This window comes from Camelus ferus, chromosome 16 (genome assembly GCF_009834535.1).
Source record: "Camelus ferus isolate YT-003-E chromosome 16, BCGSAC_Cfer_1.0, whole genome shotgun sequence".
NCBI classification, from domain to species: Eukaryota; Metazoa; Chordata; class Mammalia; order Artiodactyla; family Camelidae; genus Camelus; species Camelus ferus.
In genome coordinates, this window is record NC_045711.1 from 46,706,449 (window position 1) to 46,720,678 (window position 14,230).

General features: G+C 54.8%; 2 protein-coding genes across 2 annotated transcripts; both read left to right on the forward strand.

Annotated features, from left to right (window-relative positions):
* The first annotated feature begins 696 nt into the window (after positions 1-696).
* On the forward strand, positions 697-9,274 carry HOXB6 (homeobox B6). Its single transcript, XM_032457840.1, has 2 exons — positions 697-7,329; positions 8,372-9,274. Exons 1-2 carry the CDS (start codon positions 6,915-6,917, stop codon positions 8,629-8,631), a joined length of 675 nt encoding a protein of 224 aa, XP_032313731.1. The 5' UTR covers positions 697-6,914; the 3' UTR covers positions 8,632-9,274.
* A 1,914-nt stretch (positions 9,275-11,188) lies between these two features.
* HOXB5 (homeobox B5) lies at positions 11,189-13,755 on the forward strand. The gene is made up of 2 exons (XM_032457832.1): positions 11,189-11,856; positions 12,530-13,755. The coding sequence occupies exons 1-2, from the start codon at positions 11,295-11,297 to the stop codon at positions 12,775-12,777; spliced, it is 810 nt and encodes a 269-aa protein (XP_032313723.1). The 5' UTR covers positions 11,189-11,294; the 3' UTR covers positions 12,778-13,755.
* The last annotated feature ends 475 nt before the right edge of the window (positions 13,756-14,230 follow it).

Consider the following 14,230-nt stretch of genomic DNA (forward strand, 5'->3'; position numbering starts at 1 on the left):
GTGGAGCAGCCATGAAGAAATGCAATAAATTCCTTGTTGTTTTATGAAAATTTACAACTTTGTGATAGAAGTTTATGAGTGGTTGAATCCAGCGATTGGCCAGCGCCGGTCATGTGGCCGGGCGATCGTGAACATGAACTTTTTATCATTTCCCTGGTGGTTATAATGCAGCATTCTTTTGGACACCACACCTAGGTCGGAGCACTGTCGTCCTTCAGGGCTCCAGCCTCTTGATATTTTTATACTTCAGTATCAGCTCGATAAAGCAAGAGAGAGAGAGGAAAAGACAGGGGGAGAGGAAAGAAGAGAGAGAGAGGGAGTGAGAGAGAGAGAGAGAAGGAGGGGTGGGAATTACACAAAAGAGAGAACCAAAAATAATTTTAATTTCTAACTTAATTTGCTTGCTGATTTGGGATTTTAGTCATCATGGAGGGTAAATGGACAATCTGCCCAGGACTGCAGCCTGATACCATTTTTCAAAGCCAGAACTTACTCCATTTTCTATGCAAATATCAGAAAAGCGAAACACCCTCTCTCTCAACTCTGAGAAGGGGAAACAACGGCTCTCAGGTTGGGACAATATTATCTGGAAGATGAAGAAGAAACCGAACGCTCTTTTTTTTTTTTTTTCTCCTCCTCTTTCTCCCCACCTCTTTCAATCGGAGGAAAGAAACCCCAAGGTCTGCAAAGGTAAGGGATATTCTACAATTCTCTTCTTATATTTTTGCTTCGATTTTGTAGGGGGTGGGGCTTAGGTTTGTCTCTCTCCTCCCCACCCCCAAGACGGGGCTGAACCCCACCTCTGGGCGCTGCAGGGAGAGGCTTCCCAGGAAATTTGGTGCTTCCAGGAGGGGGAGCAAGGCAGGGAAGACGGGAGGAGGAACCGAAAGGGGCCACGGAGGCGAGCTCTAAATCGCCTTTTTAAGCTGGGAGGAGAGGTTTAAGCCAGGGGGCTGAGAAAGAGAGGATGGGGTGTCTGAGCTTTGGGGCGCTGGTAGAATCCGGTTGCTATGGCCTCTGTGGGCTTGTGCCCCCTCCCCCTCCCACCACCCCTCCCTTGTTCCGGCCTCCCCCAATTGCCCCCATGCAGCTCTCTTGCCCGGTGCGAGTTTCCAGTATCGTATCAGTGGTTTCCCGGCAGCGTTGGCACGAGGGGCGGTGGCGCTAAGGGACGTCCTGGTCTCTGGAGGGCCTGGAATCTCCGCAGAGGCCAGCGAGGGTGAGGAGGTGGCTAGAGAGACACAGAAAGAACAATTCACAGAGAAATACTCATTATCTCCCTTCGGAGACATTTCTGAAATTAAAGGGCTGTGGGTGGAGGCACCCAAATAAAAGGAGAGCCCCCCAGGAAGCCTTCCTGAGAATGCCAGGTCTTTCGCCACTCCCACAGGAGGGAGCCTCGCTCTGCAGGGAGACAATTTTGTGGTTTTTAATGCGGTAGGTTACAGCGTGTTGGTTTCTGTGCAATATTGATTCTAATACTTGTGTCTATTGGTATGAGGTGTGTGGATTTCGGTGCAGGAGAAAAGTGTGCATCTGATATGGAAACATTTCAAACTTTCCTGGATCTAAATGTGGTGATTGTGAAGGAGCTGTTTAGCATGTTGTTGTTTTAGGCTTGTAAATAAAAAAGAGAGAAAAAACAATTAAAAGAAAATCCCATTAGGGGACCTGAATGTATCCAGACTGAAAAGCTGCCTGGCACTGAGCTCAGACACCTAGTCCTGTCCCTTCGGCGCCTGATTCATTCCCCAGCCAGGCCTCCTGGGGGGTGGGGGAGAAGAACCTTTGGGCTGGAGGCTGAGATTCCTAAAGTAGCTGGTGGGGTGGAAGAAGGTGTAAGCTGCTAGGTGAGGACTTAAAAATAGAGTGAGAGGGCTTCTGGGGAAGCTGTGAGTCTAGAGATAAGTGTATTTGGGCGCCAAGGGCAGGAGAGACTGTGATTTAGTTTGGTTTGAAGGAATAGGTGATTGCTTTTCTCTTTTTAAAGACCAGATGCAGAGCATTCAGCCTCGGGCCTCTGTCTGCCTAGGGATTGTGGGGTCTGGGCGTGTGTAGAGGGATCCTGGACGTTTCAGTCTTGAGCTGGGAAGAGAGAGACGCAGCCACTTGTGGCGTGGAAGGGGGGCCCCTGGAGGCACAGGTAGCTGCCCTCGAAGCAGGCCCGGAATGGGTGCCTGAAGGGTCCCCTCGGCTGTGTATCGAGAGAAGTTCTCGGTCAGCACCCACGGCACTCAGAGCCTATTCTCAAAACGAAAAATTTCGCAAACCCACCCAGACTAAAGGTCTTTTTCTCCTGTAGTCTTGGCGGGGCATAAATCATCCCTTTGACAGTTTGCTCTGACCCAAATTATGCGGTTTGCTGCCATCTACCGTCCGTTTGGAGACATGCGGCTTTGGCGCCGCAAGCCCCGCGACACTGCCTGAACCCGGAGCCCCCGCCGCTCGGGTTCGGCGGGATTCTGGGGGCTTCGGCCCAGATTGTTGCTTTCTGCTGGATCTTGGTTCTCGCCTGCCCGCGTGTGGATTCAAGAACAAATGTTCTCTCCCCCTTGGCAGCCGCATCCCAGAGCCAAACCTAGCGGCTGGCTGGGGGAAGCGGCTTTTTCTAGGGTATATTTTAAAAGGACTAATGCTGCATCCCGCGGGCAGGCAGGGGGCCCTGAATCAAAGGGTTGAGGGGAAATCAGAATCGAGAGCCCTCTCCCCTCTACCCCATCAAAGCGCAAGAGGGGATCACCAGGGCCGCTAGGGAGATACCAGGCCAAGACTGCTCAAGGTTTATTTGGTTTTCTTTTCCGCCAAGGGAGGGGGCCAGCAGGGGAGGCGCCGAACCCGGCAGTTCCACTTGGTTGTCAAAAGACAAACCGGGTCTGTGTTCTCCGTGTTGGCTAGTGGGTCTTGCCAGTTTCTTGGCCGGTGAGTCTGTGGTGAAGGAATTGAGCTGAGTTTTCGGGAAACTATGGTGTAAGCAAGTGAGTGTGAGTCCCCTTCCCCATTCCCGATCGTTTCAGGCGAAATCGACACAGATAATGCTTTGGGGAAAAAACGGGGAGTGGGAGTGGGGATCAATCATTAAGGAACCAAACCATTGTAATTTCCGTTCCTGCCGGACCCCTCACACCCGCTTAAGCTGACTGCTTTCCCAGAAGGGGGTGGCGAGGGCGGGGGTACGCGCCGCTGCCGCTGCCTTTGAATATTGGCCCCTGTCTCACGGGTTACTGATTAGCTCGGGCTTTCAAGCCGCAGGAGGAAGCTCTGGTCGCTCCTTTCAAGGTGCTGTGGCCCCAGTTCCTGGGCGGGGGATCCAGGAAATTGCCTGCGGTGCCAGGCAGGCCGAGGTGTTACTAGGGTCTGGCTCGGAGTTGGAGGAGCTGCCGAGGCCGAGGGGCCCAGCGGTACTGGGAGCAAATGCGGGGGCTGCGACCCCTCCAGGCTTCGGTGCCCTGAGAGTCTGGGCAGTAGGAGCAGTCCTTTCAGCTTTTCAGCAGAGAATGATTTTCTGGCGGCTAGAAGGCCGGGCCCACTGCGAGAGGCCCCAGGGGAGCACGCCTGAAAAGCCTTGGGCCCCTCGGAGGTTTTTTCTTGAAGGCAAGCGAAGGACAGGTAGGGAGGGGAAGGCGGCTGGTACAGAGGGATGAAACACTTCAGAGCTCTTATGGTGCTGGTGCCGGTGGACCCAGGGAGAGGGAACAGAGCGCCACTGCTTCCCGGAACAGAGACGATGTCGTTCATTTGCATAATGGAAATGATGCTTTTGTACCGCGAGTTGGACCAGCCGATTTTAAGGCAATGTCCCTACTAAACAGCTCTCAAAGGTTGGGAGTGGCCACACTGCTCCTCTGGGAACATTAATGTTCCCCAAACCCAGAGAAACACACAGAATTCAGGGGAAGAACTAGGTTGAGATGTTTTAATTCACCCCACCCCAGCCAGGGTTGAGAGTGGGGTGGGGGAAGGTGTCCACAGTCCAAAGAGCTGGGTGTGGGGTGGGAGCATGGCAGATGAGAGGAAATACAAAGCCTGGACAATGTCTCAATCCCCTCTCCCCTACACATACCTACTGGCAAATACCCTCCCTGAGGTTACCAGTAAAGGAGACTTTTACTCCCAAGCTGAACACAACTTAGACATTTCCCTGGGAGCTGCAATGTGTGTACCTCCACAAGACCACAGATTCACAGCTCAGAAAATTACAATTATAAATCCTGCCTATGGGGTTTCTAGACAATCCTCCTGTGCGTACTCCAGACTTGGTACATATTTATATCCACCTCTCCATATACACACTTTCTCCTTGAGCAGGGAGAGAATCCCCGAACCAGCTGGTGGCTGCGCCTGCTGTGTATTTACATATTTCCCCTTGAAGACAGATCGACAATGGCAGTGGATCGAACCACAGACAGATTCTTAGAGATCTGGCTCCAGAAACCAGGCGGCCTCTGGCTCAGCCCTGCCTGCCTGCTCTTTCTCCCAAACAAACGGATCAGACGAATAAACGCTCATAAATACCTCTGGGCTTAGATAAGAGCGATGAGGCGCTATTTCCTTTCATGCTGGACTCCAGGCGCCCAGGCCCTGCTTTTGCGGCTCCATCTCATGACAGGCAACCTGCAGAGGTGAGGTTAATTTGGGGGTATGGCTCTAAGGATAAGGAGATTATTTCATGCTTCTGTCACAGGGAAAATCTCCCTCCCTCATTGGATCTTGTGTCATCCAGGCTTCACAGGAAAGCCCACACCTTTCAGTCTTAGTATAAAGACATTACAGCCAGAGAGGAGGCAGGGTGGGCTGAGGCCTAAGGCCCGGCCTCAGTGGCAAGGAGGAGGGAGATACACAAGGCTCTCTCCCCACCTTGCTCCTCCTGCCCAAAAGTTTCCTGTTCCTCTCTAGGAGTGGGCCTAATCACAGCTAGATTGGAACACTTGTGACTCTCCATTATTAGGAAGCTTGAGTTTATTTTCTTAAATCTTGACAAAATCCCGATAGAGTCAGGGTAGGAAGTAGTTGATGGGGCAACCAGGAATAGCCACTTAGCCATGAAGGTACAGCCCAGAAGTTGTCCTAAGCTCAGGGAGCTTTGTAAGCCATTTTGCAAGCAACCAAGTTCCCACCCTTGGTCACCAACCTCAGCCCTCTACCACTTCCTAGTGTCTTGTGCCATCTTCAGTGGGCAGAATTGGCCCACAAAAAGAAGCCCAAAGAACAATCAGAGGAGGGTCAGCCTAGCCCTTTCATCATCAGATTTTGTCCCACACCCTGGCCTTTTCTTTGTCCCAGGTCCAAAGGTTGTCACCCTTTACTGCCTGGCCTCCATGTGCACATTATAATGTTAAAACCACACCGTGATTCAGGCTTCCAGCCTGGCTCTAATGCTCATTTTCCTTAGATGAAGGAGAAAGAGAATGTCGGAGATGCACACCCTCTCTTGCACCAAAGCTTGTAGACAGCAAGCTGGTGATACAAACACGAGATATAGGAGGGGTTGCAGAGATGCTGAGAGACATACAGAAGGGTGGCAAGTATCTGGAGAGGGGATGCAGAATGATACGTTGTAAGCTGCCTACTGAGACCTCAGGAGCCCCGCCCCCCATAAAACTGAACAAAACTCAAGTCTTGAGAAAGAATTAATTTTAAAAAGAACTGCCAGCTCTAGAGAGACCTGAAAAGGAGTGAGGGCCCCCTCTCTTCCCTGTGGTCTCTGATTGCCTCCTATATCAGGAGGGTTTGAGGACCTAGAACTGGAGAGGGAAAAATTTCTTCCCTGTACCCAGACTTACTGAAACATCTTTGATTCCTAAGACCCTGTCACCCAGGGTATTCTAATGTCTTTTGGGGAAGGAGGTGGGATGGAGTGAGGGTTGCAGGCAAGATAGGGATCAGACAAACCTAGGCTGGGGGATGTCCCTCCCCCTCCTCTCCCTATCCCCAAGTGAAGAGAGGACTAGTCCCTCTTCCCAGTGCCCCCTTCCTGTGCCAAGACCAAGCAGTACATACTAGAACCAGGTAAGATGTCTTGTGCAGCAGTGGCCGTAGCCTTCCCAGAAGCTCCTGGCCTAGCCGCACAGCTAGTGAGAGAAGCTTGGGCTCAGACCCTCCTCCCAATTCTCAGCCTTCTGGGTCTTCTGGGCTGCAGACTCTGGCCTGCCCCTCAGACCTTAAGAGTTGTGGAGAAGCAGAAATAATAAACCCAGGCTTGGAGGAGACACAGTAGATCTGAGAAACAGGAAAAACGGTTTTCAAAACCCTTGGAGAGGGTTTCATCTTCTTCGCGTCTCTTTCTGAAAACGATGCTAATCAACGGAGAACTCATCTCTCCTCTATCAACACAAAACCCGAGAAACAAGCCTTCTCCTTTAGTTCCTTCCTAAGGAGATTGAGGTTCGAGATTCGGATATATTTATCCACCTTCCCTAGAGGGAAGGGGCTCAAGCAACGCAGGGGTTAACTTTTCTGAAAACACAATTAACTTTTCCCTATCCTGCATGGGGAGGGGAGGGATATATTTAATCACTGGGGGATGGGGTGGTCTCAATCCAAATGCTCCCTCCTTTCGCAAGACGCCTCTTTCGCAGATCCTACGTAGGTGGAAGGGGAAGCGTTGTGCTGTTGGGGAGAGAGAGAAAGCAGAAGGAGAAGAAGGAGGGGGGGAAAAGGTTGATAGGTTTGTGCGCGGGTCCCTCGCCCGGGCTGCGCTCCTCCTGGGTGCTATTTGACAATTCCTGCCTCTGCCATTGGTCAGTGTTGGATCAGATGGTTGTATTTCCTTCTGGCCCTCACTGGCACCTCGCCATCCCCCCTCAGCTAAAACCCAATCTCAGATATACTACTAATAGGCGCGGCGCTCGGACTATAAAACACAACAAATCATAAACCCGGCGGAGCAGCAGCGGCCGTGCGCGCCTCCCCTCCCAATGAGTTCCTATTTCGTGAACTCCACCTTCCCCGTCACTCTGGCCAGCGGGCAGGAGTCCTTCCTGGGCCAGCTCCCGCTCTACTCGTCGGGCTATGCGGACCCGCTGAGGCACTACCCCGCGCCCTACGGGCCCGGGCCCGGCCAGGACAAGGGCTTTGCCGCCTCTTCCTATTACCCGCCGGCCGGCGGCGGCTACGGCCGAGCGGCGCCCTGCGACTACGGGCCGGCGCCGGCCTTCTACCGAGAGAAGGAGTCGGCCTGCGCGCTCTCGGGCGCCGACGAGCCGCCCCCGTTCCACCCCGAGCCGCGGAAGTCCGACTGCGCGCAGGACAAGAGCGTGTTCGGCGAGGCGGAGGAGCAGAAGTGCTCCACCCCTGTCTACCCCTGGATGCAGCGGATGAATTCGTGCAACAGTGAGTGAGCCTTGCTGCGGCCGCCTTGACCTCTGCGGGCCCCCCTCCCGGAGACAGAACTAGGGAACACCCCCCCGCCCCCATTCTCCCACAGGGTGCTGGGTTGGTGTCTCGATTGGAGCTAAGGGACGATTGGGCGCCTGCACCGGGTCTCCCGCGCTTCTCTCCCGTCCTCAGGAGTTGCAAAGTTTGCAAAGTCCCAGATGCACTCGGAGCCAGGGGGAGCGAGTGGGTTCTCTCGGAGCGCCAGGCCGCAGCTGGGATTCTGGGTCATGGAGATGGGCAGGACCCCCTCCTCGCAGTCAATGGGGGCTTTCCTTGGCGCCCTCAGCTCTAGTCGGGTCCCCACCCAAAGACTGTTCATTGAAAACGGAGTGCGTCATGGGAAGGGGAGCGGCGTGACACTGGCGAGAGAGAGTTGTGTCTGTCCCGGACTAGGTTTCCCTGGGGGTCAGGGGCTGAGGAAAGATGAGGCACCAGGAAAGGGGTTGTAGTCAGAGGACGGAGAATAAAGGGAAGAAACAGAGGAAGCGAGCAGAGGCGGAGAGAGGGAGAAGCAGGCTCCTGGGTCTCAGGTTGGATTATTTGTCGGCCTTAAGTCCCAAATTGATGTCCATTAGCGGGACACGAAAGTGAGGAGCCGTTAATGCCGACTGTGGATCGATCCACGTCATTACGGATTAAGGGCCGGAATCTATCACAAGGTGGTGGGGGAGCCAGATGAATGGAAGGAAAAGATGCGGCTAGGAAGAGACACACCTGGCCAGTGCTTCCCCAGCCCCTCCCCCTAGGCTCGGGTGGGATTTAAAACTGTTCCTCCCATCCCCCACCAAGAATCTAGACAGAAGGCATTAGCCTAGGAGACCCCGAGGGAATCTGGAGGGGGCGCTGGAGGAGTGAGGAAGGGGGCTGCGGAGAACAGGGAACAGGGAGAGTGGAGGGCATCCCGGGACAGGCTACAGTCCACGTTTGAGGGTCGAGTGGGGGAGGGGGCTCTGGCCCTGGTGACCCCAGGCCTCAGCATCTCCTTTCTGCGTAACAGGTTCCTCCTTTGGGCCCAGCGGCCGGCGCGGCCGCCAGACCTACACACGCTACCAGACGCTGGAGCTGGAGAAGGAGTTTCACTACAATCGCTACCTGACGCGGCGGCGGCGCATCGAGATCGCGCACGCCCTATGCCTGACCGAGCGGCAGATCAAGATCTGGTTCCAGAACCGGCGCATGAAGTGGAAAAAGGAGAGCAAACTGCTCAGCGCGTCTCAGCTCAGTGCCGAGGAGGAAGAAGAAAAGCCAGCCGAATGAAGGCGCTGAAAGGGTGGTGGTTGTGGGGGACGCAAAGGGAGAGGCCTCTGGGGAGCCGAGGGCATCCGAGAGCCTCGAGAAGGCTCTGCGGGCGGGGGAGCCTGGGGAATTGCTCTCCTGAGCCCAACAGGCGGGGCCCAGCGCTCTCCCGGACCCCCGCCCGCAGATCTGTCGCTGGGTGCTGGGAGGCCGTGCTGCCTGAGCCCACCCAGCACCCCAGCGCCCCCTCCATCCCTGCGGAACCGCCTCAGCCCGAACAGGCTCCCCCAGTGAGAACTGAGGACCAGACTCACTTGATGTTTCCTGGAAGCAGAGCAGAATGCTCTTGTCCGTGTCGCGTCTCATTTCTTCCATGTCCCCGGTGCACGGTTCAATGGTAGATTCGCAGTTCCCTCAGCGGGGGGGCTCGAAGACTCCCTGACCCCAGACCTCTCCCATCCCCTCCCCAAAGCCACTGGAAGGAGCACATACTACCTAGAAGTAAGAAGAGGAGCCTCAGAAGAAAACAAAGTTCTATTTTATTAATTTTCTATGTGTTGTGTTTGTAGTCTTGTCTTAGTTCTGGACGTGAAATACTTCGGTAATAATATTAATATTATTAATAATGATAATAATAATAATAATAATAAAGATGTAAAAACTCGCCGCTTAGTCACCTCTGCTCCTCCCCTGCCACTCCCCCACCCCCACCGCCACCCCTGCGTCCCCGTGCCGGAAACTCAGCAGCAAAGGCAGGAGCCCTGGTCGGCCCCAGCGGGCCGGACACGAGACTCGGAAGTTACAGTTGAGATAAAGGCTGCAGCGGTCCCGCCCAGGCTCCAGCACCGCGCCCGCCAGTACTGAGGCTCACAACGGCCTCTCCTGGTGCAGACTTGGGGGACTCATTCTCTAGCATTTCCTCGTTTGTCCGTGGCACGAGGACCACCACCGAGGTCCCTTAGCCAGGAGCTCCTGCAGAGACCGAGCCAGGCGAGTCTTGCGCCTCGGCAGCACTGTTCTGTCCGCATGATCGCTGAGGCCCGCCGTCTTTGGCCTGCCCACATGGCCTGATCTCCGCCGGCCTTGGCCCTCTGCTCCTGGCCTGTGGCTCTGGAGACTAAATTGGGGCCACTGGGTATTTATCTCTCCGCCAGCAGCTAAAGGCTCCAGGCATCCCTTCCTGTCTCAAGTAGTAGCTCAGTGACAAGTAGGGGAATGTGAAGCCATCGGCAGGCACGGGGTAAAGGACAAGATTTTCTCTTGCTCTTTGGAGACCTGAGGGCGGGAGGCCAGGTGATGGGGCAGTTCGGTCTCATCCCATCAACCAAAACCGACCTATTCTATCCCCACCCCACCCCTCACCCAGGCAGCAAGCTGCAGAGACTGTTTTCCTTTCTTCCTCCTTCTCGCTCTCTTTTTTATTTTTAAAGAAAATAGCCGCCTGGCAGAAGGGGCCCAGCTGTGGCGGTCTCTGGCTGCCCAGAGTGCTCAGGAAGGCACTGCCGGTCCTCAGAACCCCTTTCTGGGGAAGGAGTGGGCCTCTCGACAAATTCTGAAACTACCCAGCCACCAGAATGGGACCTTGAGTGGAGCTTCCCAAGGCAATAGCAGGCATCTGGTGAGGAGGTTAAAGGTTTCTACCTTGATCCCGAACTCTGAGAGCCACATTTACACCCAGACCCCAATCCCCGACGCTGTAGACCTTGCGGTTTTTCTCACAATGAGGCCACTTAGCACCAGCTGGGCTTGTCTTCTGGGGTCCCTGTCATGCTCTGCCACCCCTCCGTTGTAGGCTAAGGATGGGGAGGAAGTCAGGAAGAGGATTCCAGACTTCTAAGAGGATTAGGAGAAGTGAAAGCTTTTCCTTCAAACCCTTGGCTTAGCCCTGCCGGCTCAGTCTGGATGCTGTGGACTGGCCATTGCAGCAGGGTCAGGAAGCAGGCCAGGCCAAGCTCACAAGGAAACCAGTTGCAATAATTGTTTTTCACACATCTTCCAACCTCCCTCTCATTTCCGCCCCCAACTTTGAGATTTGCAAAGCCCCAGTAAAGGAAGAGCAACTCAATCTTTGATCATCTTATCCAGAGTTAAAATAATAATAGTAATAATAATAATAATGACAGGGAGAAGGACACAGAGAGACGAATTCCACTTCCATATAAGTGGGTAAAGGCTCAATCGGGTCTTTCCTCTAAAAGATTCAACCCTGCGGGTGAGCCTAGGCCGGATTTCTTTTTAGCCGAGCGATAGCACAGAGACAGCAGGGAGGTCGCCGTCGCCGCCATGGCGGTCTGCGGCCCGCGCTCCCGCCGTTCGCCGGGAGGTGGCGCGCTCTGCTCAGAGGCCGCCGTCAACCTTCTCCGTTTCTCCCCCTTCTCCTTTTTCCCCCTCTCTCCGAGGCTCGCATTGAATCGGCCCTAACGATTCTCGGATCGTCATTATTTGTAACCATAGAGCATGAATTACCTCTTGAGGTCATCAGCGAGAATTTACGACTGGTCAACAAAAGCACGTGATTCCCTAACGCCCCCCCATCCCCCTTCCAACCCCCCCCCCATATTTGGCCGCATACATAGCAAAACGAAGTACAGTGCATCGCTATAATTCATTAATACATCATAAATCGTGAAGCACAGGGTTATAACGACCACGATCCACAAATCAAGCCCTCCAAAATCACCCAAATGAGCTCGTACTTTGTAAACTCCTTCTCGGGGCGTTATCCAAATGGCCCGGACTATCAGTTGCTAAATTATGGCAGTGGCAGCTCTCTGAGCGGCTCTTACAGGGATCCCGCTGCCATGCACACCGGCTCTTACGGCTACAATTACAATGGGATGGACCTCAGCGTCAACCGCTCCTCGGCCTCCTCCAGCCACTTTGGGGCGGTGGGCGAGAGCTCGCGCGCCTTCCCTGCGCCCGCCCAGGAGCCCCGCTTCAGGCAAGCGGCGTCGAGCTGCTCCCTGTCCTCGCCCGAGTCCCTGCCCTGCACCAACGGCGACAGCCACGGCGCCAAGCCCTCTGCTTCGTCCCCCTCCGACCAGGCGACCCAGGCCAGCTCCAGCGCCAATTTCACCGAAATAGATGAGGCCAGCGCGTCCTCGGAGCCTGAGGAAGCGGCGAGCCAGCTAAGCAGCCCGAGCCTAGCTCGGGCGCAGCCAGAGCCCATGGCCACCTCCACAGCCGCGCCCGAGGGGCAGACTCCGCAGATATTCCCCTGGATGAGGAAGCTTCACATCAGCCATGGTAATTCTCGCTCCCTTTTTTTGTCTTCTTGGCTTTCCTTCTCCGCGTTTGGGGAGGGGGAGGTTAGCGAGGAGAGCTTGGCTTTTCCTCAAATATAGATTTATTTTTTTCCAGAGGGGGAGAAGTCTCTAAGAGGGTCCTCACAGCTCGGGGGATAGAGCCAAAGAAGGTCTTTAGCTGGGGGGTTGGGGAGGAGTATTTTTTAATAATTTGTTCCCAGATTCGCCTTAGGTTTTATTCGCCCAGCTACACTAGCTTTAGGATGAAGGATGGGGTTTAAGTAACGTGGGGAAGGGTTCTGCTTGCCCCCCGAAATGTTGAGACTGCTTCTAGCAGAGGAGGGGCGAGCAGCAAAACGAGCTTTCCAGGGCAAAAGTGCAACCGCTCTCCTCCCTCCCGGGGTGAGCGGCCGCCTGAGCCCAGCGAAGGGTGAGGCACAAGGAAGGAGCAAGAGACAAAGCCGGGCGCATTCGCTGCCGGCAGAAGTGGGGGCTGCAGGGAAGGGGGTGCAGAGAGCGAGCTCGGATTCGGGCGTCTGGAGTGGGGAGGATTGGAGCTGCGGTGAGCTGGGTGCCGGGGACGCCTGGGTCCCGCTCCACGCCCCCCTCCCACCCAGTGCCCCCTCCCTTAACCGGAATAACGTTGCCTCGCGGCTCTGCTCCGTCTGCTCCAGATATGACCGGGCCGGACGGGAAAAGAGCCCGGACCGCGTATACCCGCTACCAGACCCTAGAGCTGGAGAAGGAGTTCCACTTCAACCGCTACCTGACGCGGCGGCGGCGCATCGAGATCGCCCACGCGCTCTGCCTGTCCGAGCGCCAGATCAAGATCTGGTTCCAGAACCGGCGCATGAAGTGGAAGAAAGACAACAAACTGAAAAGTATGAGCCTGGCTACAGCCGGCAGCGCCTTCCAGCCCTGAGCCCGCCGGGAGGAGCCCTGGGCAGCCCAAGAGCCCGTGCCGCCCCCAGCCCCGGCCCCTCCAAGCCTCCCCGCGCTGCCGCCGCCCGCTGGGGACCGGTTCCCACGAGCCTGCCTCGCCCGGGCCCTGTGTTACGATTTTTCGTTTGGTCTTAGGTCTTCCTGTGGCTCCCTCTCTCCTGGACTGGTTAATCTTATTATTGTGAATAATAATGATAATTATTATTTTCCCTCTATGGTCCCCACTCCCCTCCGCTCACCCCAAATCTGCCAGTGTTTCTGAATGTTCGTGTCTGTGGTTGCACTCCTTTCCCCAGGAAAAAAATGAAACTCGCATGTTTAATGTGAACTTTCCCCTCCCCATCTGTGTTCTTCTAACTTATTTATAAAAAGATGATCGCAGTATTTTGAGTTTCAGCTTGAAACTTCTCTAAAAGGGGCGGCAGTTGAGGTGGGGTAATACCGCAGCACCGGGGCCCAGCTGAGCTGGCCTCCAGAGAAGCAGTCCATGACTGTGTCTCTTTCCACCATCCTCTTCCTCCTCCCTCCCCACTCCTAGGCCCAAGTCTCCCAGTGGCTTGGTCCTGGGGTGAAAGGGGGCCAGGGAGGACCAAAGGAGTGATGTTGAGAAGAGGGAAGGTAAATAGTGAGATTGAAGTTCCTGCCGCCTGGGTAGGCCCTGCAAGGCCTGGTCTGGGAGCACCCGGAAACAAAAATAATCCTCAGTGTAAAATGTCTTGTGTATTTCTCTGTGAATCGATGGGTCTGGGATAGAGGGCCCAAAGCTTGTAAATATGGGGATAGTCTGGGTCAGACCCATCCCCTCCTCCCCACCCATTTCGCTTCTGAGACCATTTGTAGTGAGCAAGTGGATGCTGTGCTCCGTGTGAAATCTGTCTTTGCCGGGCCTGTCTCAGTGATTCGCTTTTGGTATTTGTTTGTAGCTTTCCTTGAAGTCAAATAAATGTTTCCCCTATTCCATTGCCCTTCCACTTGTCTTTTCTCTGGTGGCCTGTCTCTCCCATCACTGGGCACACCCTAGACCATTTTTGATAGATCTGGGGTACAGGGAAGGGAAAGCAGGATGCTCATCAGCAGCTACTCTCAGCCACCTAAGTCCCTGCCTGGTCAGCGGTGCTTGGGCCAGGGGACAGGCTTTCATGCCTGGGGGACTGAGAGGCCCTGAAACCCCACATGAGGCTGGGGCAGGGGAAAGGCTGAGCTGGACTCTACCGTGGCCTTCCACCAGCTGGCGAGAAAAGCCTCTGGAAACCTCTTCAGGGAAAGTAATTTGGGCCTAAGTCCTGAGTAGGAGGCTCCTGGCCTTTGGGAGTGGTACAGGCCTGCCCAACCCCGCTAGCTGTCCCCTGGTCCAAATCCCAATTCAGTTCTACCACCCACTAAGGCCAAACAAACAAACAAAAAATCAGCTCGATTTCAAAGGTTTCCTCTCA

Excerpts from the sequence above, each read along its gene's own strand:
- HOXB6 (XM_032457840.1), top strand. The coding sequence starts at position 6,915 with ATGAGTTCCTATTTCGTGAACTCCACCTTCCCCGTCACTCTGGCCAGC. Across the intron at positions 7,330-8,371 it reads GCGGATGAATTCGTGCAACA|GTTCCTCCTTTGGGCCCAGC; the intron begins GTGAGTGAGCCT and ends TCTGCGTAACAG.
- HOXB5 (XM_032457832.1), top strand. The coding sequence starts at position 11,295 with ATGAGCTCGTACTTTGTAAACTCCTTCTCGGGGCGTTATCCAAATGGC. Across the intron at positions 11,857-12,529 it reads GAAGCTTCACATCAGCCATG|ATATGACCGGGCCGGACGGG; the intron begins GTAATTCTCGCT and ends CGTCTGCTCCAG.